At 39.5% G+C, this 13669-nt stretch overlaps 2 protein-coding genes across 2 annotated transcripts; one reads left to right on the top strand and one right to left on the bottom strand.

Annotated features, from left to right (window-relative positions):
• Positions 1 to 31: 31 nt before the first annotated feature.
• On the bottom strand, positions 32 to 3829 carry alg12 (ALG12 alpha-1,6-mannosyltransferase). The gene is made up of 9 exons (XM_044344012.1): positions 3558 to 3829; positions 2725 to 2857; positions 2438 to 2611; positions 2128 to 2322; positions 1934 to 2037; positions 1577 to 1800; positions 1227 to 1396; positions 810 to 885; positions 32 to 715 (listed from the first exon to the last, which is right to left on the bottom strand). Exons 1-9 carry the CDS (start codon positions 3714 to 3716, stop codon positions 457 to 459), a joined length of 1494 nt encoding a protein of 497 aa, XP_044199947.1. The 5' UTR covers positions 3717 to 3829; the 3' UTR covers positions 32 to 456.
• A 135-nt stretch (positions 3830 to 3964) lies between these two features.
• creld2 (cysteine-rich with EGF-like domains 2) lies at positions 3965 to 9477 on the top strand. Its single transcript, XM_044344013.1, has 10 exons — positions 3965 to 4364; positions 4504 to 4586; positions 5124 to 5234; positions 5403 to 5494; positions 5598 to 5774; positions 5881 to 5979; positions 7231 to 7314; positions 7579 to 7674; positions 8653 to 8793; positions 9105 to 9477. Exons 1-10 carry the CDS (start codon positions 4218 to 4220, stop codon positions 9161 to 9163), a joined length of 1089 nt encoding a protein of 362 aa, XP_044199948.1. The 5' UTR covers positions 3965 to 4217; the 3' UTR covers positions 9164 to 9477.
• Positions 9478 to 13669: the final 4192 nt, after the last annotated feature.

Here is a 13669-nt window from a genome sequence, read left to right as displayed (position 1 = left end):
GACTCGGAAGCATTGAAATCCAATCAACAAATCTGGTTCCACTCATTTTCAACTTTATTCATCTATAAAAATCTTATCTACACAACATAAAAATTACAGCCTGAGGTAAAGAATACAACGCTGTCTGTAGAAGATACAAGAGTTTCCTTGTCTGTAGAAAACACATTTTTCCTTGCTAGTCATGAAATACAATGCATAATAACTCCAGTATGTTTCTTAGCATGAGAAAAGAGAACCATCTGCACTGGAATAACATTTTAAACATGATTAGTTCAATCCAACATGTTTATCTGCTTGGGTAGCACATGTCAGTAGAATGTGACAGATATTACTCCTGTGTAGTTCCTGTAAAACCCGGAGATATGCCCATAATGTACCCATATCCCATTACAACCTGTGAGAACACTGGTTTTACACATTAAATGTCACCTTTGGTCAATAAGAAAACACGACTCCTCACTCCTGCTGAATGTGGTCTTTCTGTTGCCAGGATTCAGTCCTTCTCTCCATCAGCACAGTTTTTCTTTCTAATCGCACACTGACAGGAGGGAAGTGAAACACATTGAAGGCAGTGTTGCTGTAACCTTCTATGAAAGCCAGAGGCTGATGAGTGTCCTGGAGTAGCCGTATCTTGGTGACGTTAGCTTCCATTAGTAGGTGTGAGTACATTTTGATCTCTGGATTTGTGGGGTTCATGTCCTCTCGCTTGTCATATCTGTTGAAAAGGAAGAAGAAATGTGAACAAACTGCTACTATTACTACTGCTGCCATTTTACTGGAATTAGTCCAAATCCATGAAAAACACCTACCTCCAGTTTCTGTTCTGCTCCAAGAAGCGAGATACTCCAGTTTCAGCAGCATAGGTGTCAATATGAACAAAGACATCTGAAAAGACAAAACCAATGTGTGATGATGTCTGTACAGTATACTCTGAACAAATCTTATCTATATATATATATATATATATATATATATATAGATATAGATATAGATATAGATAGATAGATAGTATGTTATTTGATTACTGAAATCAAATGGAAAAGCCAGGACTCTTAGGTCTCCTGCATAATCAATATCGTTATTATGGTTTGGTACACATGTTCAAAGGAATTAACTACATTTAGATTTCACTTTTTCTCTATTTAAAGCTTGTAAGGATCAGTAGTTTCTGATATTATGTATGGTGACCTCCCTGTAAGTCAAAATGAACTAGAAGTAATTATAACCTGCTGTGGATGGCAACAGCCTGTGTAGTTCCAGCATCCCTTGGCCTCCTGGGTAGTTGTGGTGGGAAACATAGAGACAAATACTAGAGTACAGCACGTTGGTCAACAGCTGGCCAACCACAACTGCAGAGCCCAGTTTATACATCCAGGATTTCTGGTAGTTGCACAAACTAAAGCGCACGGGGGAAAAAAAAAAGTAAGATTACACACCCACACTTTTTCAATATGGCTGGTAAAGTGAAAAAATTGGTATGTGCTGGAATCCACCTAACACTTGATGACAGATAAAATGTAAATTTTTTGCCCTGTGTTTTTCACCGTTAACATCGGTGTGTTATATCTCAACTTACATAAAAGAGCAGCCTCGGGCGGCCACCAAACTGAGTACGGGGAAAGTGTATATGATGAAGCGCAGCTCCTTGTGTGGCAGCAGCGAGTAGATGAGGATGAAGCCCACCGTAGGGAGCAGGAGCAGCCTCATCCGTCTGTCAAGGAGGCCGAGGGGGACGAAGAGCAGTGTGCAGCCCAGGGCTCGGGGCACCGCAGAGTAGAAATACCAGAGGAAAGGGGAGGTTTACTGGGGAGGAGAGAGTCAAGGAGAACTGGAGGGTGGAGATGATATTCAAATCTTAATGATTTTCAATTATAGTAAATTCACAAAAAGGTAAGGTAAATGAAGTGATAGTGATTATGAAATGAAAGGATATTCCCCAGTTGGAACTCTTGTTGAGAATAGTGTTGTACCACAAAACCTGTCCCTCAGGCCATAAAAGCTTCTTCCAAAAGAAAGAGTCAACAGCCACAGTCAGAGCTGCAAAATACAGAGACAAAGTATTAAAACCTACCTCTCATTTATTGAGCATACTGCATACTGTTTGTTAACTGTGAATTCACCACTCACCCAGTGACAAGATCCCAGCAGGTACAGCGTAGTAAAACAATTCCAACAGTCCCAGCTTCCTGCTCAGCAGCGATATAAATAACATGAGACCCAGGAAGATGCAGAGCTCCGACCGGAACACAATGATGACTAAAGCAGAGAGGCTGATGAATCTCCCGTATCTCTGAGCCATCCAAGACGTGAACGCCACGAGAACTGGGAAGACAAATTTAGTGTCATCGTGTCGTTTGTGGATTCTGTTTGTTCCAAAAATGATTTAGGAAAAGAGAAAGATGGAAAGCTTGAGATTATGATGACTGGAGCATCTTACCTATTGGCAATGCAAACACATTAGGGAGTGTCCTGGTGCTGTAGAACATCAGGTGAAACTGTGAAGCACACATCAGACAGAAGAGCCCTGCAACTGTGGAGCCAAACTGCCTCCTCACCTCTCTCTGCATGTGCCATAATGCACCGACTACACAAAGTCCTAGGGAAGCTCTGACTGCACAGAACACATCAAGAAACAGCATCAGTTAGAACTGTTTAAAACCAAAGAGCTTTGGGATTATTAACATATAACTTGGTTAGAAAATGACATTTAGTGAGATGTTTTACCCATCAGCTGTGTGTAGAATTTCGGTGCATCCAGCAGAGAAGACAGAAATACAACAGGGGAGCAGAGTGCGGAGAGAAACAGCGGGCCGATGAAAGTTCTTGGCACAACGCCGGGGAACTCATGATGGTCATACTGAAAGACACAACAGGCACTTTTCAGGCTCTCAACAACACTAACACATCTATAACTTCATCCACAAGACTTATTGAGACAAAAAAAATGGTAAATATCAACATCTACGTTTCCAGGACAACTGGGCAAACTCCCATCTACTGATGAAGATCATGTGATATGATGAAAAGCTCCAGAACAGCTATTAAAATGGACCTCTACATGATATTATTTTATCAACAGTTTTCTCAGTTCCTTTGGTACTGTGTAGATAACAATGATAATACCCACTTCATTTAGAAAAAAAAATAATATGTATACAATGTAAACTATATTGTAATATAAGGCTTTGTAAAAAATAAAAATGATGTGGGGCTACTCAAAAAACGTTAGAGAGATTTTTTTAATTACTTTTTTCACCTAATATGGTCATGACAGGCATGCTTACGTTTATCTTACTTATTGCTATGCACTGCATTAAGTCTGAAATTACTTAAACGTTTTGTTAATCCTCTTTGCAACTGTTTTGCATCTTATATTCATTTCTTACTAATTAATTTATTCCTAAAGTATACAAATATAGTTTTTAAAAAGGAAGGATAAAGCAGATAGCTATATATATATATATTTAAAAAAAAAACTGTAAACCTTTAACATACCTGGTACCTGTTCATGTGAGTGTTGTAAGTATTTTTTGTTAGCATCCAAAAGACCTGCTTACCTTGTCAAAGTCAAATCTGTGATACAGGATGTCGTGCGCCGCTTGTAAGTTAAAGCTCTCCTCAACTTTAGTGAACGGACACACGAATAAATGCAAGAGAGACACAGAAATGAACAAAAACAGCAGTGGGAGCCCTAAAACCTTCCTTTTTTCAGCCATGACAGCTCAAAGATGTGTCATCACGTCCGGTCAAGACAGGAAGTAAGCTACACAATATGTTTTCATATCGCTAAAATATAAACGTTATTTTTATATTGGTGGGATTAAGGTGTTGTTGAGAAATTTTATCATTCAATTAAAAAATAATTTGTTTTTAATACTACACACAACCTCTCTTTCCGTTTTTGTCCCGCGCGTGGCGCCTTGTCATTGGACGAACGCTTGATTGACAGGTGCTCAGAGCCAATTATCACAAGCCACAATTCGACAGAGAGGCTGACGCGGAAAACTAAAAACGCATCGTTTTTTTCATTCAACCGGCATGTAAATACTACTTTGTTGCTCTTTTGCATAGATAACGCTAACTCATATTTAATGTTAAGCGCAGCTCATTTAGATGTGACCGAGCTGAGCAGCACGCTAGTAGTATTAGTAGCAAGCTCGTTGGCGAGTGAAAGCGTGTGTCCTGATATGAAACCGTGTGTGGACTGATCGGCTGAGATGCTGTCCACCGGTACAGAGCTGCGGCTTCTGCGGCGGCTATTGTCTTGTTTAACTCTTGTTTTACTTTTTCAAGCCACCGACGCCAAGAGGGATTTAAAAGCCGCCTGTATCACCTGCCAGCAAATCACTGACAACTTCAACAAGGTCAGAGAACAAGTCTAAACCTCCTCTCTTCTACTGAAGTGATATGGACGTCTTATATTATGAATGTGAAGTGCCTTTCTTGTCTGTATTTTCTCTTTGTTTCCTCCTGCACTAAACATTGACTGGGTCTGTATTTCAGGGCTTTGACAGAACAGCAAAGCAGAACTTTGGCGGAGGCAACACAGCCTGGGAGGAGAGGAAACTGTCCAAATATGAGACAAGGTGAGGCTGTGCATCCTGCTCTGTCCAAACTCCAGGTCACCCTGCCACAGGTGCCGGTGTTATCCTGTATTTGGTGACCCATCAGATTCTGTGACCTGCCCTGATATTCTTACCCTAATCCTAACTATCTCACTCCTCATGCCTAAACCTCACCAACACTGCAGGTCACAGAATCTGATGGGTCACCAAATACAGCGAAACACTCGTCATCAGAGCTGTGTTTGCTTCACACCCAGAGCTACGGTCTGTTGCACTTGGCACAAGAAGTGTATCACATTTTTAGATAAGAAACATGCATTTAAATCCAAATCAAGTGGCTGGTGGTGTGGACAAAAGTGTTGCATTTGGCAGATGTCTGGTGTTAATATCTCACTGTGGTTTGCTTTCCTGCATTTCCACACATCTCAGACTAAATTCAAAGCAACACTTTTTTTGTTTTTATCATCAAGATTTTGTCTTGGCAGATAATTATTTCTGTTTCTTCCTTGTCTTTCGTCCTTGTTACACCGTGTACTTACCCCATGCTGCTTGTTACAGTGAGATTCGTCTGGTGGAGATCGTGGAGGGGCTGTGTGACAGCAGCAGCTTTGAGTGCAACCGCATGGTAGAAGAGCATGAGGAGCATTTTGAGACTTGGTGGTTCAAGAGGTGGGTAGTCAGCTTTATAGTGGCAAGTACACAAATCAGTGATTCCTTGCCAGTACAATTAGGCAAATAAAGAGAAGTATAATCTTTAGCCAACGTCATTTGTGTATTTCAACAAATCTTATGTGTTAAACCTCATCTGTTCCTGTTTTGTTTCCTGTTGCAATGCAGGAAAACAAAACATCCTGATTTGCATAAATGGTTCTGCATTGAAACCATCAAAGTGTGCTGTCCCAAAGGAACGTTTGGACCTGACTGCAATGGTGAGAAAATTTCTATAGTAAACCAGAGGGCAGCACTTGGCACATACTAAAATTATTTAACTATTATTGTGTTTGTCTGTCTTTCTGACTATTTTTTATAAAGCCTGTGTTGGGGGCTCTGAAAGACCTTGTCACGGAAATGGAATGTGCGACGGCGATGGCAGTCGTGGGGGCAACGGAAAGTGCAGCTGTGACCAAGGTTATAAAGGGGAGTTCTGCCTGGACTGCATTGACGGCTACTTCAATGAAGTGAGGAACGACACCTTCTCCTTGTGCACAGGTACAGTTCACAAATACAACTGAATATAAACAGCTTTATCTGTGACACGTCAGTTATCTTTTTATACGCACAAGAAGAGGAATGATTAGTAAATCTGCTGTTACAGAATGCCACTCTTCCTGCAAGACCTGCACTGGAGCAACCCATCAGGACTGTGATGAGTGCAAGGACGGCTGGGAGGAAGATGACCAGGAAGCTTGTGTCGGTAAGATGAGCAGTAATAAGTCTCCATGTGGTGACTATGCTACAGAGAAAGTAACAGCTAAAAGTAGCCTAAAATGTATAAATGTTTGAATCACAGAAAGTCTTTTGTCATTTGAAATCAATGCAATTCACTGTCTTAGAGCTTCTTAGAGCTGAATGTACTTAAAACTCAATAATTATGCCAGCACAGCAAGATTTAATAATGAACAATAATGACAATTTCAATAAAACATAGAAAAAGCTGTAATTGTATATTGCTATCACAGGTTGCCAATCTATCTAGCTTGTAGCTATTTGGGAAGCAGAGAGCAGTTATTCACAATGTCTTCATAATAAACTGTATGATTTGTCAGTTAACTTCTGAATATGGAGCACTTAATTTGATGTAGCACCCTAATGGAAAATCATAGTGGCACCCATAACTCTGCCTGCAAGTCTCCACACACACACACACACACACACACACACACACACACACACACACACACACACACACGCATATCAGACCATGGTCATTTTTGAGGACATTACACAGATTTACATTCATTTCCTGGAGACTTACCCTAACTCAAACCATTACCACTACTTGCCTAACCCTAACTTTAACCACTGACCCAAAAATCAGCTTTTTCCCAATTGGACAAGCCGTCCCCAATTAACTGGTCATAAGTCTGAAATTTGTCCCCAGAAGTAGCCTATGAGAGACCACACACACATACACACACATCTCAATATCAAAGAACTTTAAGTACTGTGTGATTAAATCATGTTTGGTCCCTTTTCTGACTGCTACATTTCATAGTGGTATATTTCATTCTGATGTGGTAAATGGCATGAAGAATGTACAGTAGATTAGTGCTGCAATGATTAGTCAGTTATTTGATTAGTTGTCAGCTATTAATCACAGACTATTTATAATTTATTAATCATTTGGAGTCATTTTTTTTAAGAAAGAAATGTCCTAATTCTCCAATTCCAGCTTCTCAAATGTGAATATTTTCTGGTTTCTTTAGTCCTCCATGACAGTGAATTTTTAAATCTTTGGGTTAAAAAAAGGTGATCACATGTTTCACCATCTTCTGACATTTTATAGATGTAACTAAAACTAATAACTAATTGATTCATTGGGAAAATAATCAACTGATTAATCGATAATGAAATTATGAAAATAATCATTAGTTGCAGCCCTATAGTAGATTATGCTCTGTGTGCACCAGTTTACCTCACTGCAATCAATCTGATGTGTTAACAGATGTAAATGAGTGCTCCAAAGACCCTTCCCCATGTGAAGAAGATCAATATTGCCTGAACACGGAAGGCTCCTACTCCTGCAAAGGTAAGAGGACATAATGCCATTGGTGTGTGCTCAACATTGTGGACACGGACCATTTCCAATGTTTTTAAAAAGTCTTACTTTAGTGGAAAAAAAGATATATATCCTTGTTGTGCTGAGAAAGTCTAACAAAATTGGGAACATCAACTGAAAATGCATTATGATCTTTCACAAATGTCTAGCTGTCAAACTGGAAAAATTATTCAACAAAGACTTTTCAGTAACATTCATCTAATAGAAAGTTTTTTGTGTGTTTGTCCTTCACAGCCTGTGATAAAGTTTGCTCCGGCTGCACTGGAGCCGGTCCTGATAACTGCCAGGCTTGTGCCAGCGGGTACCAGGTCACAGAGGGCACCTGCACAGGTATGATGAATGAAACAATTCACAATTTGAAGGGTTTCATTTATAAGTGCTGTGTTTCCCTTCTGGTGGAATTTGTTAGTCAAGGTTCAGTATTTCAAAAAAACGATTCAGTGCTCTAACTTGGTACAAAACTATTTTGCACAGGATGGGGAAAACAATACATTTTTAGATTGATAATGATTGTTTTTTTGAAAGATTTAGCACCAAAACACAAACCTCATTAACAGGCATGTCTGAAATGGTGCTTTTAAGAATAAAACTTTCTTGTTAAAAGTTTGGAAAATGTTATTTTGTTGTGAGCAATTTAATTTGTAATGTAAAAGTTATTCTTCTCCTGAAATTTGTTTTTATTTTTCTATTTTATAGGTCACTATAAATACAATACTAAACACTGAACACACTACAAAACATCAGCACCATCCACTTTGATATTAAATGATAGTCATGCATGTTTAGTTATGTTTCTTCCTTTTATTGTTTCATCCTTTTCAGAACACTAATTAAATTACTTACATGAGTGCCAACAGTTGTCATCTAGTTAACTCTAGATTTCAACTATTTAAGATCATAGTGTTTACAGTGTTATTTCACCTTAGCATTGAAGTCACAATTATGTCATAACACACTGACTAATTATGTGCACGTTCATGCTTCCAACAGAAAAATGTAAATCGTTTCTGTTGTTTTTATCCATTTATTTGGTCCTCCTTCTCCTTACTGAATTATGTTTTCTAGTGTTTGTGGTCACAGGAAGGAATAGGAGTCCTTTATGTGTTGCTACTTAAAGGACCAGTGTAGTGGCCACTGTAGGTTTTCCTACATGCTTGGAAGGGGAGGGGAAGTGTAGGGGTATTCATTTGGTTGCAATCTGCAACCTCACCACTAGATGCCACTAAATCCTATACACTGGTCCTTTAATAGCTGAGAGCAATCTATCTGGAATGACTTTAACAGAGGACAAATATGTGTTTTTGCCAGATATTGATGAGTGTTCCCAGCAGGAGTTGGTATGCGCTAAGGAGCACCAGGAGTGTGTCAACACAAAAGGCAGTTACAAGTGCATCTGCTCGAGCGGCTATGAGGAGCAAGATGGCGAGTGTGTCCAAACACCGCAGCCAGGTGAGGATCACTGTTTATTTAAGGAGTGGTTTCATACTGTTCATGCTCTGCTTAATCTGAAACTCTGAGCAAGCTCTGTTCAAGTTCAGTGTTATCAGTAGTTGATAAGATACTAGAGTCTCTTGAACTGTGTGTTGACATTATCCGCTATAAAGTTTTATGTTACAACCAATTTTATAATTTTCACTATAAAATTGATTTTGAAATTCCAGAATGAAAGTGAATTTATGTTGATCTAATCATTATACTATACTAAATATCTAAACTTTTATATATAAACATTGCTTTTTTCATTCTTCCTTTGTTATCAGAAAAAGAGGAGGAACCAGAAGCATCCGAGACAACCACAAGTCCACGGGGGGAACTTTGATGTAAAAACTGGCATCAATAGGAACAAATCAGGAAGAACTGTTGGAATTTCAGAACATCTGAAGCCACTTGTTTTAAAATTATTGAGTACATGCACTTAGTGTCCCAGCTGCACTCAGAACCAACAAAAGCCGTCAAGACAGTGTTTTCTACCAGTGGATCATGGATTCAAGGACAAAAGAGACATTTTATGCTCTCAGTGTGCTGTCGTTGCTTTTCTCTGGTGTGCTCAAACTACCACTCATTGTCTTTATTTGTTGTATGGTTTTAAGGAAATTAAAGGTGTTTCAAATAAAGTGAATACAGTCAAAGATACATATGTCAACCAAATGTGTATATTTTCTTGTACAATTATGGTCTTCTTTTTTCCTGAGCAAGTATAGTGCAGTGAGGTGTTATTATGAAGTTGGAGTGATGATCATAGTAGATATTGTGTTGCAGTGATTATAGATGACCACAGGGTGGCACTCTAGCCATATGAAATACAGATGCTCCATACTGAGTCTGTAGTGATGTGTGCATTACTTTAATTGAAGTAGTAAAATCCAGACAGTGTCTCAGTTTTAGTTTTGTTTTTAAAATACCCTCTTATCTTCATATTGTATCTCCTACCATCTTATGTTTTGTTTTTGGGTTTTTTTTGGTTTTGTTTTGGGTTTTCTTTTTGGTGTTTTAGCACATGGAATCATATTCTACATCTTCATATGCACATATTCTATATTTTCATTCTTTGGGTATCTCCAATCACAACATTTATCCACTGTGGCCACTTGGCCCAGACTTCACTAATCACCTATCGCTGACATCCCTTGGTCTTCCGAAAGTACCGTCATCACTCTGGTGTTAGGATGCTTTTTGGAAAGACCTTCCTCTGGCCTCGTTTGGATCAAAGCATATTTTTCTAACCCAAGTCTCACCTTGCAAAAAGGCTTCCTGGCTTCCTACAGGATGATGTCAGCTGTTTTGACTCAACAAGCCTGCCAAGGTGGAGGAACAGCCAGTTGAGACCTGTCTGAGCTGGTAGTGAGGCAGCAGAGATTCAATCATACCACAGGCCCCCACCCCACCCATCATCCTTCAAATACACAGTGCTACCCCTCCAATTTTCACCCCTAGATGTTAACTCCTATATGGAAAGGTTCAGGAAAAGATCGAAAACGTTTCATTTCCAAATGTACATGAAGTAATGCTACACTGATATAAAGCAATTTTTGGAAGAGATATATAGAATTATTCTTATCAACCATGTGACAAAAAAACATGAAAATGTGTCCAAAATTACTTTACAAAAGTGCAAGGCAGATTTTGTCTTTAGCACCACACCTAAATAGAGATAGAGATAGTTAACATTTTGAGAACTATGCTAATTAGCTTTCTTGCTAAGTGTTAGATATTGATACCATTGTGTGTGATGAATATGAAGCTGTCACCAACAGCTGGTTATGTTAGCTTAGCACAAAGACGGCAATGGGGAAACAGCTAGCCAGGTTGTCCAACTGTAACAAAATCTGCCGACTAGCTGCTTTACAGCTCACTAATTAACACATTGTATCATTTCAGGTTCTGTATGGAGTAAATAAACAATATAACATTAATTTATTAGTAAGTTTTAGGTGTTAGTGCTTGTAGATGGATAGAGTGAGGCTAACTGTGTCCTTTAAGCTAAGCTAACCAGTTGCTGGCTGTACTGTATGAATATGAGAGTGGTAATCTAACTCTTGAAAAGAAAGCAGTAAGTTTAAGTAAAAAGTAAGTGTATTTCCTAAAATGTCCAACCATTTTTCTAAAAACAATAATATAATGAGGTTGCACAGAGCAGTAGTTCCATAGCAGCAAATAACAAAAAACGCTCTTAAGTCACTCGTAAAATTCATGTATCCTCAGTTACTAAAGATGGGGAGGAAGTGTTTGTCTTTAGGAGCAGGGATAAGCAAGATGAGTACCCAAACAGAGAAAGAAATGGCGAAAACGTGTCAGCATACTGACTAATACATGTGTCAGTGTACCTGTTATGCTATGACATCCATCTAGGTGATTTTAGCTTGTCTAGCCTTTAATAGAGCTGTGACACATATTGGATATGATGCATCATTGTTTGGAAACAGGATAGACTCTCAACTTTCACCACCTCGTTGATAGCACAGCTCAACCAGGAAGGTATGTGATCATTTCACAGCAAGCTGATGGTGAGTAACTGGTATGATGAGTAATAGTTGCACCTGGCTTTTTTCTTCTTACAAAGGCTTTACTTATTTGCTACACACAAACAAGTGCAGAAGAAAAGATTTTGTGATTCAAGCTGGAGTAAGATAATATAGTCCATCCCTCTTATCAGCCCAAACCGCAAAGTGGAGCTCCAAAAAGAGTGTTTCATTTCATCTATCTGTGACACACATTCACTCTTTTTGCCCAGACTTGGAGTTGGTTAGACTTTTTTGACCTTTTAAAATAAAGGTATTGATTTAAAACTTAAAGGAAAATTATAGTATTTGTCAACCTGGGTCTTATTCTCATAATTGTGTCCATTCTCACTTGCTAACTTGCACTCGTCACCTCAGTTATAGAAATTTGGGAAACTAGGGCAAATTGCCCCACAAGACCAAGTAGATCCCTATGCAGTGAGCTATAGTAGAAAATTCAGGTGGCTTTTACTTTCTGTGTTTACTCTCACTGTCTCAGAGACAAGCGTTTGAAATTAGTTATGTGCATTGAAGTTTATCTGGAAAGCTTGCGCTGCTTGCCCTGATACACCTGCTTTGCTGGAGTTTGCATTTCCAGAATCTCGAAATTGGAGGTGCAAGTGCAAAGTTAGCATGACCTCTTAGCTTCAATAGCTAATTAGAGTGGCTATGATCTGTGTTTACTTTCATTCTGTCTCAGAGAAAAGTTTAAAATTATTCATGTAAATTGGAAGTTTATCTGGAAGGTTTTTAGGAGGCTCACACTGCTTGTCACAATGACGGTGCTTGATGTTGCAATCTGACGTTGCTTGACCTCTACAACAGTGGTGAGTGCAAAATTAGCATGACCTCCTTACCCAGAACTTACAAAATAAAAATTACATTTTAGATGAGCGATACTTAATGATCAGGTAGGTAGGTATTCAAAATTAAATTAAATTAAATTAAATTAAATTAAAATTTTCATAGCCTTTCACATTGAACTTGTAACCTCTCTAAGACAGCTCCTCTAACCACTAGGCTTGCCCGCTGTTGAAATTAGAGTATTGTTTATGCTGCATGCTAACCTCCCCTTTCGTGCGGCGTAGTGAATCCCTGGTCAGATTCCACAAAATGCACATCAAGAAAGATGGTGTTTTTGTGTTGGCACATGCACACCACTGCCCGGGTGTTTATACACACTGGAGTAGCATGCGCATGAGCGTGCATGCGCTGTGGTTGGAGGGGCACCATGCTCTTTTCTCTTGACTTTGTGGTGGTTTTCTTCTGCCAGTAAACCTCAGCTGTGGAGCACATGGTCCAGCTGTAGCAGGGTGACTATGAGGACACTGACAGGGTTATTGAGGAAACCCAGGAGCATGCTGGGCTAGAGAGTACCCTGATAGTGAGCTGTTAGCACTGTAATCTCCTCCACTTAGAAATGCTTTTTTATTTGAGTTAGCAGGACACTTTGCCCTCTATTCCCTGGCATTAAATTGTGACTCTGATTCTCATCTTCATCCTCATTCATCAGCAGCTAAATCTCAAGGCTGCTGTTTCCCAAAGCTATCCTTAGACAACAATCCTCTTTGTTCCATTGTAAGGCAGTGGGACAGAGATAATCATAGTGCTGAGGTACGTGTATGTGCTGCCTTCAAAACTAGAAGCCAGATGTGGCACCATGTGCTTTTGTTCAGCTGACAGTGGCCTACACCGCCTCTGATGTCAGGCACTCCTTAAACTTGCTGCCCTCTCTGATGCGGTTGGGCCTGCCTTTCTTTCACCCGCTGGAAGCTCAACCTCAAGCGATTAAGCCTGACAAATTGAAAACTCTGCATAGCAAACCCAACTAGAGCTCAAATATAGAACTTCTCAAGGTGCTGTTTGGGAATCTGTTTTGCCTTTCAGAGCACTGAGAAGGAAGTGCAAGCAGCTTCAATGAATGAACTGAGACCAGTTCTCCTGCTCCAAGATGCTTTATAGAATGCAGACTTTGGCGGGAAGTAGAAGCATTAGATGGAGGACAGAGGAGCAGCTGGGGCTGCATGTGTAGCTGTAGCTGCCTGCCTGAGGTTTAGGAAGGGAAATTGGAAATTTGTGTTGTGTGCGAAAGAGATAAAACACACTGACTTTCAACCTGTGTGACCCCTGAAACATAGATGAACCCAAGTGGTGGACTGCACCACAGATGCAGTTTCTTCAGGTCCAGCTGCTCATTATTACCTGTTTATATTGTTAAATCTACATTAATAGATTGTTTGGCCACTTGGGGAAGCACAAGAAGATCTAAATACAATATGGACATATAATCACTTTACAGCTTGATATAAGTGTTAGCAACCAATTAC

Source organism: Thunnus albacares, chromosome 23 (genome assembly GCF_914725855.1).
Source record: "Thunnus albacares chromosome 23, fThuAlb1.1, whole genome shotgun sequence".
Lineage (NCBI taxonomy): Eukaryota > Metazoa > Chordata > Actinopteri > Scombriformes > Scombridae > Thunnus > Thunnus albacares.
The sequence above is the reverse complement of the archived record's forward strand: the minus strand, read 5'-3'. Positions and strand labels throughout refer to the sequence as shown.